The 14,371-nt window shown below is 50.7% G+C and overlaps 1 protein-coding gene across 1 annotated transcript in view; it reads left to right on the top strand.

Moving 5' to 3' along the window:
• Positions 1-4,228: 4,228 nt before the first annotated feature.
• Myo1h (myosin IH) overlaps positions 4,229-14,371 on the top strand; it is a 60,895-nt gene continuing 50,752 nt past the window's right edge. Inside the window, exon 1 of the mRNA XM_021634706.2 lies at positions 4,229-4,334. Coding sequence (XP_021490381.2) covers positions 4,323-4,334 — 12 coding nt within the window. The 5' untranslated portion in view covers positions 4,229-4,322. The remainder of the gene's footprint in view (positions 4,335-14,371) is intronic.

The following is a 14,371-nucleotide window of genomic DNA, read 5'->3' as shown; positions in this document are numbered from 1 at the left end:
TTAATTAAAATAGTTAAGGAAATTAAATATTAATATTCTGCTATTAAAATATCTAAGCCTATGAGAGAGAAAATAATTTTTGTGACTAAACATCTAAAAGCTTTATGATAATACATGACCTAATTTCTTTATTTAAAAACAATTACGTGCGTGCGGATTTTGCGTGAGTGTCTGTCTGAAACACACCATGCCATGCCCACAGGGACCAGAAAAGGGCGTCAGATTCCTCGAAACTGGAGTCACAGATGGGCGTGAGCCATCCTGTGGGTACTAGGAATCGAACACAGGTCCTCTGCAAGAACAGCTGGTGCTCTTGACCACTGAGCCATCTCTCTAGCCCCTGATTTGTTGTTTGCTTTGAGCTTTTATGGACATGTGCATTATATGTTGAACAATATCCCCACACCCTCTCCCCATAAGCTCCAGTTGTTCCCTGGACCTGTCACTGTAGTTTCATGTCAAGTGTGTGTGTGTGTGTGTGTGTGTGTTTATGTTTCTATATAAATAAAATCTAGGCTCGTAGATGGAAGAAAGCACACACTTCTGAGACTGGCCTAATTCCCACAATGCAGTTCTCTCCAATTGTATCCAATGTCAGTTTCCAAAAGATAGCTGTCCTTGCAAAAAGCTGGCTGATGCTCAAGGAAGCCCGTTTTGACCGTGTGATGTACATCTGGTTCGTAAATGCCCTGCATCCCCAGACACGCGCTGGCCCTTCTCTGCCGATGGGAAGCCTTCTGAGGCTTTGGGCGGCCAGTGTCCACTCTGGTGAGAGTTCTGAGTTTGGCCATGAGACTGGGGCATGTGAGGAGGAGGCAGGGTGCTCCAAGATCCCCACACATTTTGCCAAAGATTCAGATCCAACGCCTGGGCTTCCTTGGTGCCCAGGGCCCCTGAGAGAGAGAGAGACCACCCTTGTGAAGGGACTCAAAAAAGGCTTTTGGTCAACTGGCTTCCTCGGGGGACAGAGAGGGCGGGAAAAGACCCCCTAACACCACGGCTGTCTTTTGTCTCTTGTATTCTTCCTGCTCTGGCATGGCGTGGAGGGGGTTCCCTCGTGTGCAGTGCTCGGCCTCGTGGGGCCGTCAACACCGTGTGTCTGAGTGTCCTCTGAGATCTTGCCTCCTGTAGCTGTGGCCGGTTTGGTGATGTTCTGTGGCACATGTGTGTGTGCATGTTTGATGTGTGTGTGAGCACAATATGTGTGTACCGCAAAGAGCATGTGGATGTCAGAGGTCAACCTCAAGTGTCTGTCCTTGCCTCTCCCCTTGTTTGAGATAGTCCGTCTGTTACTGGCTTCTAGGTGCACCAGGCTAGCTGGCCTGTGGGCGCCTGGGACTCTCCTGTCTCTGCCTCCAATCTTGCTGAAGCAAGCCGGGATTATACACATACGACATCACACTCAGCTTTCCGTAGTGTCTAGGGGATTTGAACTCAGTTCCTCACGATTGCATGTCAGCCCTTTATCCAATGAACCATCTGCCCAGCCTGGTGATAATTCCTTAAACAGCAAAGTTACTGTACAGAGCTTAGAAATCACTCAGTTACTGCAGTTTTCTCTCCTTTGGTTTCAGTCACCTATTATCAATCTCTGTCTGAAAATATCAAGTGGAAAATTACAGAAATAAATAATCCATCAGTTTAAAGTACATTTATCACACTATATCGGGCTAGCTGCTCTTACTGATCTATTCCTTTGTGTGTGCTGGATATGGTTGTTAAAAATAATGACCTGGTGGTTTGAATAAGAACCCACAGATCTGAATGCTTGGTCATTAGGGAGTGGCTCTTCTTGACAAGGATTAGGAGGTGTGGCCTTGTTGGAGGAAGTATGTCACTGGGCATCGGTTTCAGATGTTCAAGCCAGGCCCAGTGTTTCTCTCTCTCTCTCTGTAGAAGCCTCAGCTTCTTCTCCAGCACCACGTCTGCCTGCATGCCGCCATGCTTCCCGCCATGATGATAACGGACTAAACCTCTGAACTGTAAGCCAGCCCCAACTAAATGTTTTCTTTATAAGAGTTGCTGTGATCACTCCTCAGGAGCCATTCACCCAATCTCTATTCCTGTGAGATGAAGTTTTAACGTCCATCCTTTTAAAATGCCTTGTTCGAAAAGCCTGCGGCACAGACACAAGCACTGTCAGGTGGAACAGATGAGCTTCTCTGAACAGACACCCAAATAAGATCTTTCTGCAATTTGGCACCTTGTTTGCTGTAAGCATGGCAAAGTAGCAGGGATCCTAATGTCCCCAGCGGCACTCAGTGACTGACACCAGTCAGAAACCAGACATGAGGACTGGAGGCCACTCCGGGCATCCGGCAGTCTCACTAGCTCTGCCAGACGTCCTGTGGATCCATGAATCTGAAGGAGTCCACATGAGTGGACTCACCCATCGGCAGGCATTCCACCACTGAGCCAAGGCCCCAGTGGAAACAGGATTTATTTTCTTTTTACACCCACAGAGTGGTTTTGTCTCTCTGCTTTATTCGTATGCATGCAGATACAAGGGTGTGCAGAGGTCAGAGGTCGTTGCTATCATTCCTCATTGCCCTTCACCTTGTGTTTTGAGGCAGGGTCTCTCCTTGGCCCAGAACTACCTATAGGCTGGGTGGCCACCAAGCCCAAAAAACTATCTGCTTCTGTCTCCCCAGTGCTGAGCCAGCAAGCAACTTCAACATGTCCAGCTCTTGTGAAACTGTTGGTTCTGGGAATTGACTTGGGTCCCCATGCTTGCAAAGAAGCAATCGCCTAAGTGAGCCACATCCCTGGCCTGTCCTTGGGTGTCCTGCTCTGTAAAGGCCGCAGACCATGTTTACCTACTTATAAATAACGAGCTCTTACATCTGAAATTGGGTGGATCCCAGCTCACGCCGCAGGTGGGTACAAACAAGGCAGGAGATGGAAGAGGGGAAGGAGCTGGTGGGAGACCGTTGGTGACGTCAAGGATGGCCTGTTCTACACCATCTCAGGATCTGTGTGCTCCATCTGTCACACGCACACCGCCAAGTTACATCTGAGAGGAGACGTCAGTCTGTCTGAAGTCGGCTTATCAGAGGTTTGCAGCTATAGTCTGGCTTATAAAACTGAAAATACCAGAGAGGGGTGGGGCTTCGGGCCCAATGTGATGTAGCATTTTCGCAGTGGCATCAGCTCCCTGACCCTATTTCTGAGCGGTTCTATTCGGTTCTGCCCTCCATAAAGCCTTCATTCTTAGGCTGGGCCTGACTTCATTTGTCAGCTTGACACAGCCTAGACAACACCGGAGAAGAGGGCTGGTCCGTGGAGGAACTGGCCTCCATCAGATGGGCCATGTTCTTGATTGCTGGCTGATTTAAGAGGGCCCAGCCCACCTCGGGCGGCGCCATCCCTAGGCTGTATGAGAAAGGCAGCTGAGCCGGTCAGCAAGCAGGCGTCCCTTCACGGTGTCTGCTTCAGTTCTTGATTCCCGCCCAGGCTTCAGCTGAGGATGGACCTGTAACCTGTAAGCTAAAGTAAACCCTTTCCTCCCCAAGTTGCTTTTCGTCATGATCTTCATCACAGCCACAAAGGAGCACAGGCTAATGGCATTGGTGGCCCTGAGTGCTCCCTGTACCGCTAACCAAGGGGAGGAAGGACTTAGAGCTGCGCCCTTCCTTTCCTGGATGCTCTAGTTACTCGTTTCCCATCAGCCCATTCAACCTCGTGATCATGGGACTGTTGGTTGGTGGGACCTGTCAAGCACAGACAGGGGGAGGTGGACTCACGCCCGCACAGATGTGACTGGGGAGCTGTGAGGACAGAGAAAGGGGAACCCTGGGCGACACCACCCTCAAGGTTTGGACATGATCAAGGCAGCTGACCAGTCTTGAGAGAAGGCCCATCTTTGTGTGTGTTGGGTAGTAGAGGTGGAACCCAGAGCCACAAAAGGCCCCTTCCGAGACAGGCGTCCTCAGCTCTCTAACGGCAGCCGAGGTCTGAGAGTGTAGACAGAGTTCCTGCGGGTGTCTGTGGGAATGGAGGAGGTGTGGGCACAGCTCAGGGAGGGCCCTACCTTGTCTCAGCTCTGGCGGGACCAATCGGAGGTCAGCAGTGGCCGTAACGTGATCTGGTGGGGGTCCGGTTTCCAGTTCTTGTAACCTTGAAGGGCCCCTGTGTCCTCAGGTGAGCAGCCTGGGCGGCAGGCCCCGCCTCCTGCTGTGAATTATTCACTGCTCTCTGCCTCATCTAGAATCTCCACGGACCTTGATGCCGAGTGTCGACTGTCTCAGGATCGCCTGCCACCTCAAGGCAAGATCCACCGGGTGCAAGCAGAGTACAGCTAACAAGCTCTCAGTCCAAGCACCATGGAATCCAAGGTAAGGGGCTCGAAGGTTGTCCCTCCCTGGGGATCTCTCTTTCACCACATCTAAGTGACAGAACCCCCTGCCCAGGCCCCACCCCAACCCTGCCTTCCAGTCGGCAAGAAAGAACTGGGTTAGCATATGAAATTCTGCACCTGTCTCCTCACCCGAAGGACATGGGATCATTTAGTACCAACGTGAGTGAAGCGGGGCAGAGTTTCTTGCTTGTTTCAAGCTGCAAACAGCATAGCTTTCTGTGGTGATGGAGTGGTCCCTCCCATAATGCCCAGTGCTGGGACGGAGAGGCAAGGGTGGTTTCTGAGCCCTTCCTTGAGATGTGGCTGGTGTGTCTTGGAGATGGAAATGTTATTTCTCTTAATTTTTATCAGGTAGCTGGTGGTTTCGTGTTAGCCTGTGTAGAGTGGTCTGTGACAGCGACTCTGTAAATGTAAGGGTACCTGCGAATTTCCTTATCCAAACTGCAGAGGGAAGGGCCCAAAGAAACCACCAAAGGCAGAGACAGACTCAATTTAAACCTGTTGGCTATTTTAATTCTACACAGACTTAAGAGGACTTTTTTTTTTTTTTTTTGTCTGTCTGTTTTCTTCCCTGAGAGAACAATGTCAGCATGACTGTTTAAAAAACGTAATTTATCTGTGCCCAAATAAGGTCCCAGGAACAGTCCCACATGTAGTTCAGTAGCTTCTCCCACAGGAGGCTCCCACACCAGGAACAGCCTGCCAGGGATCCAGTCAGCTAACTATCCATTTCTATAGCACCAACTACTGTTGCCTTGGCAACCAGCATTCACAATGGCCTTGAGGCCATGTATCTGAACACCCAGGTGTGGGCCTGAGCGTGAGTTCTTTGCTGTTGCTACAAAACTTATCAGAGTGGAGACTGCAGGAGGCTGCTTCGGTGGGGAGAGCCTGAGCTGATTTCTTGGTGGAGGGCAAAAGGCAGGCATGTCCTCAAACAAGGTCACTGGTAGCATTTAATGTGGCTGTGTATTCGTGTGTACCCATGCAATCGTGTGTGTGTGTGTGTGTGTGTGTGTGTGTGTGGCTCTTCGTGTGTCACACATGTAGGTCAGAGGACAGCCCTGGGTTTCCTTCTTGACTGTTCACCTGCTTTGATACAGGGTCTCTCTCATTCCCCACCGCCTGCCCTATGCCAGCTGGCCCGTCAGTTTCTCGGGTTCCTCTGCCTCCCCTCTTGCTGCAGGAGTGAAGGACTGGCAGATGTGTGCTTCCTCCCTCGCCTGGCTTTACCTAAGTTTTGGGGATGGGCCTCAGGCTTGCACAACAAGCACCTTAGCCACCGAGCCGGTTGTGTAGCCAGAAACACAGATCTCAGCAACCACACACACTTGGCTCCCGAGGTTGCTCTGTTTGGAACTGGGATCCTCCTCCTCTGTCTCTGTGAATTCCCAGATTCCCTTTGCAAGAGTCAAGCTTGTGCCTGAAACCACTTGAGGACCCACGGCTTCGGGGGAGGCAACTGCCCCACCTTTCCCTAACCCGCAGCGGGCCATGTCAATCCTTTTAGGGGAAGCATCCCCATGGCACTAACATCCTTCCCACCACAAGGCCGGAAATGAGCTTTGGTCTCCAGAAACCAGGACCTAGGGCTGCAGTGGGGACCCACAGCCCTGTCCCCTGCAAGCTCCTGCCCCAGGTGTGTTCCCATCTGTGGTATTACCTCCCAGGTCCTCAAACCCTTTTGTCTGACATCCCTTCACAGAGGTATGATTTGCTGTCTAAAACGGATAAAAAGACATTTCCGGCTGGTGTGTGTGTGTGTGTGTGTGTGGTGTGGTGTGTGCATATGATGTGCGTGTGTGTATGAGGTGACGTATGTGCTTGCAGGGGCACACGGGGAGGTCACAGCACAACCTCTCCGTTGGTCTCGGCTTCCGCTTTGTTGAAGGCAGAGCCGTTTGCCCACCCCTGTGTGTGGGTGACAGACAAGGCAGAGGGGAAGGTAGTGTGCCCTTGTGTTCTCCACCCCGCCGTGGCGTGGAGGGTGACACAGTCAAAACCTCACTTTTTACGGTCCATAGCCTGGACGGTTGACTGTTCTCTGCAAGGGAATTTGGTAAGAAGTCGGGAAGCTGTGTTGGCCACGGAGCAAGAGACCCAGGGCTTACAGCCACGTCCGATGGGCTACGTGTTCCCAGCACACGCCTTGCCATGGCTAGAGCGTAGTTCGTGACTTTGCACCATGCGGGCCAAAGGCAAGACTCCTTGACCCTTTATTGAAGACGGCTGTAGATTCACAAAAGTTGTAAAAACAGAACCCGGAAGTTCCTGCACTCTGGCCCTACTTTAACCTAATTATGCTTTAAATTCTGTGCAAGGTGAAGGCCATCGGCACAGTATACAGTCTGTGCCACGTGGCTGCGTCTGTGGCGTCGTGGTGGGACAGGCCTACTGTGGAGAAGAGATATTCCCACCCTGAGTATTTGGGTGCTGAGTCAGCCCCTTTAGGCCTCTCTGTCCTTCCTCTGGTAAAGGAGTCCCTCAAAGGCAGTGAAGAGCTTCCTGTAACAAGCTAGATTCTGTAAATACTGAGGTCAGATGAGCCTCCCAGCTGTTAGGGTACACTCCACTGGTTAATTTTGCATTGATTTTGGTGTGCCTGACTGATCATATGTGTCTTTAACATCCTGTGGCATTTATGTGTGTGGGGGGAGGTACTTATTTGTAAATGTGTGTACCACAGCAAATGTGTGGAAGGCAGAAAAACACCTTCTGGGACTTGGCTCTCTATGTGTGTCCCAGGGCTCTGACTTGGGGTCAGGCTGGTTGACCTTTACTCCTTGACCCACTAACCGTCGAGTGTTACAGAACTGTACAAGGTTAACAGAAAAAACAGGTCACTCAAGATCCCCCAGCCAGAAACAACTACTCACAGTCTTCAGGGCCCATCATCCCTGCCGCAAATCGCCGCGGACTATTGTTAGAAAGTCAACACATGTCTGAGACTTAGATGAGTTATTTCTAAAAACCATTCGATTTTACTTGAGTCCAGTGAAAGAATGGCTCATATTAAACAGAAGTGCTGAGCTTCAAGCAAAGAATCGTGAGAGACTGTTTTGTTAAAATAGCCCTCAAAGTAAAAAAAATAAATAAATTAAAAAATAAATTTAAAAATTAGTTTTAAAACATTAAATTTTCTTTCTTTCTTGTGGAGGGTAGTTCTTGTGCGTATGCCCAGCTTCCTGTGGAAGTCAGAGGACAGTTTGCAGGAAATGGTTCCATGTGGACCCCAGCGATGAAATGGTGGCTCCCAAACAAGCTCCTTTTGCCCACTGAGCCATCTCGCCAGCCCAGTGTCATTTATAATGAAGATACTTAGTCGCTTGTACCAAGGAGCTCAGCTCAGGCCGGGCCGTCTCGCCCCTCCGATCTTTAAGAAGCCAGCCTCTCGGCGTCAAGGCCGGAGCGCACTCTGTTCTGGACAGCCGACCCTGCGTAAAGTCTGATGCCCGCCGCTCCGCACAGGTGGCCGCCTGCAGGGGCAGAGCCGCGTCCACAGCGTGCCGGAGCGTCTTCACAGAGCTGGTTTGAAAACCCTCAGGTTGGGCGTTTCCCTCCAGTCAAACTCAGCGGCAGAGTAAACATTTTCTAGGGAAACTTGGGAAGAAAGCAAAGCTTCATGTCCTCTCGTCACGGGGACTGAGGCCGCTAAGCGACTTCCTAATGAAGCATGCGGAGGGAGGGGGAGAGAGAGAGACGAGATCCCAGAGGCTCACAGTCCAGCTAGGAGAGCCAGTCCCTCACCCTCAGCCCCAGGTCCAGCGACGAGAGAGATAAAGGAAAGCACCCGGTGCCGGCCTCTGGCCTCTGTGAACATGCATGCCCACACCCACACATACAAAACATATCGTAAATTTCTAGGGACCACTAACCTCCCACGACGCTTTGTGTGCATGGCTCAGAAAGTACCCAGTGATTTGCTCAAGTGTTAAAACCCTTAGAATAACGATTGTGGTCATGCTTGCTTCCCTAGAAGCTGGAGTTATTCGAATTGCCAAGCTGATGGTAGTCATCTTTCACTACTGTTACAGGATATTAGAGGCTAGGTAACTTTATTTTAATAAAAAAAATATAAAAAAAAAAAAACACAAAAGCAAAAGCAGGTGCTTAGCTCACAACTCTGGAAATTCAAGAGCAGGGAGCCTGGAGAGAGATCACATTGCAGAGAAGAGAGCAGAGCACCGAAGACCCCATTCAGTCCTGCCCCAGCGGACCTCTTCCCCCAAGCTAACAAAGGGTCCTGTGAGAAGGCCCTTAACCCCTTCTGAGGGCAGCACCCTCACTGACCCAGGGGCCACTGGCCTCCTCCTCCTAAACATACCACCGCCAAACTGAGGCCCAAAGCTCTGATACATGAACCTTAAAGGACAGAGTGCACCCAGGCCCCTTGATCTCCAAATGACAAGAGAGAGCCCAAGGCAAACGTTTACCATAGCTACGGTAGCTGCCGTAAGATCCTGCCGCTTTGGGGGCTGGGAGACGGCTCCACCAGTTAAGTGTTCAAGCGGGAGGAGTTCAGATTCCCCGCACCCACATAAAAGCTGACCAGAGTGCACGTCTGTAACCTCAGTGCTGGGGGGGGGGGGACAGGACTGTCCTGGGGCTCCCTGGCCAGCCCGATCATTGATCCACATCAGTGAGAGGCCTCGTCACCAAGGGGACAGGTGGTGTTCCTGAGGGTGACACCTGAGGCCGTCCTCTGGCCTCCGTATGTACACAGGTGAGCACGTGAATGCATTAAAAATACTTTCAAGTGGTAACACTGCTGACGGCTGTGGGCGTGGTCCCCAGGGTAAGGACTGTAACCAGACGTCGCCAGCGGACCCAGACAGTGCTCACTGGTCCAGCGAGGTCACTGAGGAACGGACGGAGGCCCTGAGCAGATTCCTAACCTCGCAGTGCTGGCCAGATTCCAGCGCTGTCGTCCCGTGATGTTCAGAGTCGGTTTTGGATTTTAAAGAGCCAGAATGCTGTTTTTCAGAGAAGTACAAAGTTCAGAAACCACTATCCTGCTGTTAGCTAGGCAGGCACCCACGCACGCACGCACACACCACTGGGGCAAAGAGGATCAAAAGGATTGGTTTCACTTTTAAAACCTTATTCGGGAGGTGGCCTGGTGCTACTGCTCCATGGATGAAATTGTTTGCCGTTAAACCAAGAGGACTCGAACCCCAGATTCTCAGCGCCGGAATCAAAACTGGGTGTGTCACTAATCCCAGGGCAGAGACAGAAGAATTCTTGGGGTTCACTGGCCCGCCAGCCTCGCTGATCAGTCAGTTCCAGGTTCTGTTTCTAAAGGTGGGGGGGGGGGGTGATCCAGAATACTTCGTATCCTTCCTTCCTCTGCTCCTCATGTGCACGTTCACACACCCAAACAGGATTCTGCACACACAAAATTTTCCCCATCACCGCAGTGTACATGTGTGTATATGTACATGTATTCATGTATGCTTTTATGGATACGTATATTTTTAATTGGCGTGTGTAAAGGCATGTTTCAGGGCTGCGCAGCTTTCGCTGCACGGTGATTGGAAGATGATGGCCTCAGTTATCATTTGGGTTGGAATATTCAAGGGTCTTTAGACCAGCTACTTGGCAACCTCCACCTAATTGCTATCTGCCACATACCCCCAAATGCGTTCGCCAAACACCCTTTCCCCTGCTCCCTCCCAGTGCCCCGGGTTACCTCTTCCAAGTCTCTGAGATCAGCTCTCACCTTCCACCTACCATTGAGATCATTTGGTTGTGTCTCCCTGGGCCTGGCTTAGCTCACTTAACAGGATGTCCTCCCCTCCCCATCCATGTTACTGGAAGTAATAGGACTGCCTTTATTTTCAGAGCGCCCCCCCCCCCAGTGTGTGTGTGTGTGTGTCACTCTTTATTCATTCATCCATCAATGGGCAGAAAATGCTGGTGACTTTTGAACTGCAGGATTTTTTAAAATCCTCTTTATTACATTTTTCAGAACATATAAAGTAAAATGTGCATTTTTTTTTGTCATCAGACCAGGAAAAGGAAAGTTTTGAGGTATTTGTTTGTCTGTTTTGTGTTTCGAGACAGGGTTTCTCTGTGTAGCCCTGGCTGTCCTGGAACTCACTCTGTAGACCAGACTGGCCTCGAATGCAGAGATCCTTCTGCCTCTACCTCTCAAGTGCTGAGATTAAAGGTGTGGGCCACCGTGCCTAACTTTGAAAGATATTTTTAAATATCCATTTGCACCTTTCAGGAGCTGCTTATCTAGCAAAGACACTCCTCATCACCTCATTATAGATCAGTAAGGGTCATAGTGAAATCCGGAAAAGTTTCAAAATAATTTTACACATTCAATTTTTTCCTTAAAAGAAAAAGTCCCTAATGGTGCTTCTGTGAGGTCCTCCTATGTCTCTGTGTCTTCCTCTCCCTCCCTCCCTCCCTCCCTCCCTCTCTTTCCCTCTCTTTCTCCCTCTCTCCCCTCCTTTACCTGGTAAACTACAAAAACTCCAGCCCATGATACCTAGGACCACTTCCCTGGGGCGGGTGCCTGAGAAGCTGCCTACTAGGGAGCAGGCAGCCCTGCTAAGCACACGCAGCTCCTAGCAGAACCTTACGTTTTTATTAAACCTTTGGGACAAAGGGAGGTGTTTTGCCAAAGGAAGAGGAAGGGGTCTCGGTGCTGATGGCATCTTCGGCATCTTTTGGGGTCAGAATGTGCCCAGCTTTTTTCTCTGATGGATCTGAGATGAGGTCCTTTAAGCCATCTCTGCAGGGAAGAATGGGGATATGCTGTGCTTGTTGCCATGGTGATGGTGATGATGATGATGATATGGACATTGAAGGATACCCTGAGATTGACTTCAGCATCCACAAACACAGGCACTTTCACAGATACGTGTGCACATATAAATATACACACTCACGAGCCCCATTTTTTAAAAAAGTTGTGCAGTCTACTAATTTTCCTTTTAACACAAAAAGAATCAGACTTGAGTGAAAAGAAGGAGTGTATTATGGGAGGCATGGGAAGGGGAGGGTGGAGGCTGAAATCCAGCAACTGGAAAAAATGTCCACTGTGCTGGTCCTCTTAGGTCCACACATACCCACTGCCGATTTCTGCTGTGGGCTCCCAGGCCGTGGAGAAGCTTCTGGTCTTGGAGAGGGTAGCCAAAGAAGACAGGATGATGCTCCTGAAAGCACTTCCTTCACAAGCCCATACGTGAACGTGAGCCCAGCGAAGGACTCCGGGGTCCTTCAGGGAAGGCTACCTGCGCCTGAAGAGATTGGCTTTCCTTTACGATGGCTGTAAATTGCACAGTTTATTATTATTATTATTATTATTATCAATTTTTACTGTTTTGAAATGATGTGCCGGTACCCACAGAGTCCAGAAGAGGGTGTCGAATCCCCTGGAGCTGCTACTCGGTGCTGGGAATCAAATGCAGATCCTCTGTAGGAGCAGCAAGCCCTCTCCGCCCCTGAAGCGACGCCCCAGCCCCCACGGCATCCTTCTCACTTAGCATGTTTTAGAAAATTCTAGTCTTCCCTTCCATACCTTTCACCCAGTACTTCACTGAAGAATACGGCCACGAGCTTGTAACTGCTCTCCCTCCACCTGTACCTCCCACGAACCAATTAATACCCCTGGAACCGTTCTCAGCTTCACCAGCAGCTCATCTAATCCTCGGCAATTTAGAGGCATCACTCCGTTTGCTGATACCCATAATTGCGCTCATCGGTGATTAAGAGGCTGCAGCTGGGTAGTAAAACGCTAACCGCCTGCTGGTCGTTAGATCAGAAGATAATCCCTCATTTAACTGCGGCTGCCGCCAGCCTGGGATCCATCCTTGAGCAAATGTTTGGGTTCGGTTTTAGCTGCCCAGCATTCAGAACTGGGGAGAACATTGTCCCAGAGGCTTTCTGAGAGCCTAGCTGATGTAGCCCAGGCTGACCTTGAACTCTTCATCCCCCGGTTCAGCAGTAGAAAGGAATGCTCGGGCTCCACCAAGCCTGGCTGAGCTTTAGCTTGGAAGCATCGCAGCCCCAAGTCGAGGGATGAGCAGCCTTGGGCTGTATTTGGATGGGCTTACCTTTGCATCTCACTTTGTCCTATCGGCGCCTGTGATTTAAGTACCACTGATTCTGGGTCTTATGTCCCAAGGGAATTAGGCTAAGCGGCCCAGGAAACCTCTTTCACCCACTTTGGCTACAAGGGCCTAGAGAGAGACTGTTGTAAGCTTTAAGAACCATGTTGCCTCTGTGGCGCGGCGGCCATACATCTATCTGTACAGTGAGACAGCGGCACATAGACATACATGCACAGAACCACACACCATGTATACACACAGAGACAGCCACGCATACACAGGCACATATCACACACACAAACACATAGACGCATGCACATAAACACAGAGAGACAGATACACACGGAGAGAATGCTGGCTGTGCTCCGCTGAAAACACACACACACACACACACACACACACACACACACACACACCGACACGGACACTGAAATGTGAACTCGTAGGCTCTGCTCCTGTTACTCTCTTCTTGTGTTACAAAGTATTTCTTCGATTTCCTCCAGTCGTTTCAAAAGCCACAGTGTGCTTGGCCTTCCGGGAGAGCCAGGTCTGGATCAGGCTTTTGAACCAGTTGGCAGATCCCTGCCCAGAGCACGCTGCACGTTTTCTGACTCGAGCCTCACTGGCCTGGCTGAGTGCCAACAGCCTCATTAGGAATTTAGACTCCTCTCTGTGCCATGTCAGGTAGCATGTCCCTGCTTGCCAGTGGTTGGCCCCAGGCAGGCTTTGTGTATCAAAATGCCGATTATATTTGTTTACTTTTGTGTGTGTGTGCCGGTCTGAGAACAACTTGCAGGGGTTGGGTCTGGGCCCTGGGATTGAACTCAGATCCTCAGGCTTAGCAGTAAGCCCTGCTTTACCCACTGAGCCATCTTGCTAGCCCTCAAACGTGGTTGTTAGTAACTGGTGATGATAACCAGAGGCGAGTGAGCCCCACATGAGGGCTGCTCGGGCAGGAGCAATGGCCGTACAGGAATGTGAAGGCCAGTGCCCGCCCATGCCTGAACGCTCTTCTGCTTCCTCCCCTCATCAGTGCCGTTGCTGGCCTTTCTTGAGACAAAGTCTCACTCTCTAACCCAGGCTGGCCTTGGAGTCATAATCCTCCTGTCTCAGCCTCCTGAGGCGGGCGTGAGCCACCATGTCCACCCACCCACTGATTTCTTCTGAGTACATCACCAAGTGCCTGTGACTGAAGCGTCAGCACAGAAAGCACAGGAGAAGCCCTTCACACCTGAGTGTGTGTGTGTGTGTGTGTGTGTGTGTGTGTGTGTGTGTGTGTGTTTAAAGGCTCTAAGACTTTTCCAATCTCTTCTACAGGAGAGACTTTGTATACTTTTTTTTTTTTTTGTAGCAAATGTTTGGAATTGCTGGCACCAATGCACACAGGAGTGTGCGCATGGCCCAGTGGGTCGATCTTTGCCCTGACAGCAAACTGTGGCTGCCATTGTTGTGAAGGATGGTTTGCAGCGGCCGGGCCCAGGAGGTGGCATTCTACAGGGCATGCAAGCAGCGGCTCCCGAGCTGTCTCACCCGCTAACTAACCTAGCTCGGAGCGGGGTGTCTGGCCTCAGCCCAGACGTTTGAGGGCTCGGAGGGAACCTGACAGGCAGTTGTGTTATGGGAGCTGACACACTGAATGCCCCCTTTTCTCATATTCTTCACCTGTCTCTTTGTGTTAAAGGGGGAGCTGGCAAAGAAGCAGAGAAGGGAGTGGACGAGGCGGGAGGGAGGAGGCAGGTGGGCCAAGTGGCGGGCGGGCTCCGTGTGCGCTGGGATGGAGACGGCAGGCAAGAAAGGGCTGCCCGGAACAAAACTCTATTGTCCGCTGTCATCTTGAAATGAGTGTCAAAGTAGGCGGGGGTGCTTTGACCGTTAACCGCACAATTTAGCTGGCCTGTTGTGTCCTGCGGGCCCCACCTCCTTGGAGTCTCTCAGATTAGAAAAGAAGGCT

Source organism: Meriones unguiculatus, chromosome 4, assembly GCF_030254825.1.
Source record: "Meriones unguiculatus strain TT.TT164.6M chromosome 4, Bangor_MerUng_6.1, whole genome shotgun sequence".
In the NCBI taxonomy this organism is placed as follows: Eukaryota; Metazoa; Chordata; class Mammalia; order Rodentia; family Muridae; genus Meriones; species Meriones unguiculatus.
Note: the sequence above shows the minus strand (reverse complement) of the source record. Positions and strands in the feature narration are given on the sequence as shown.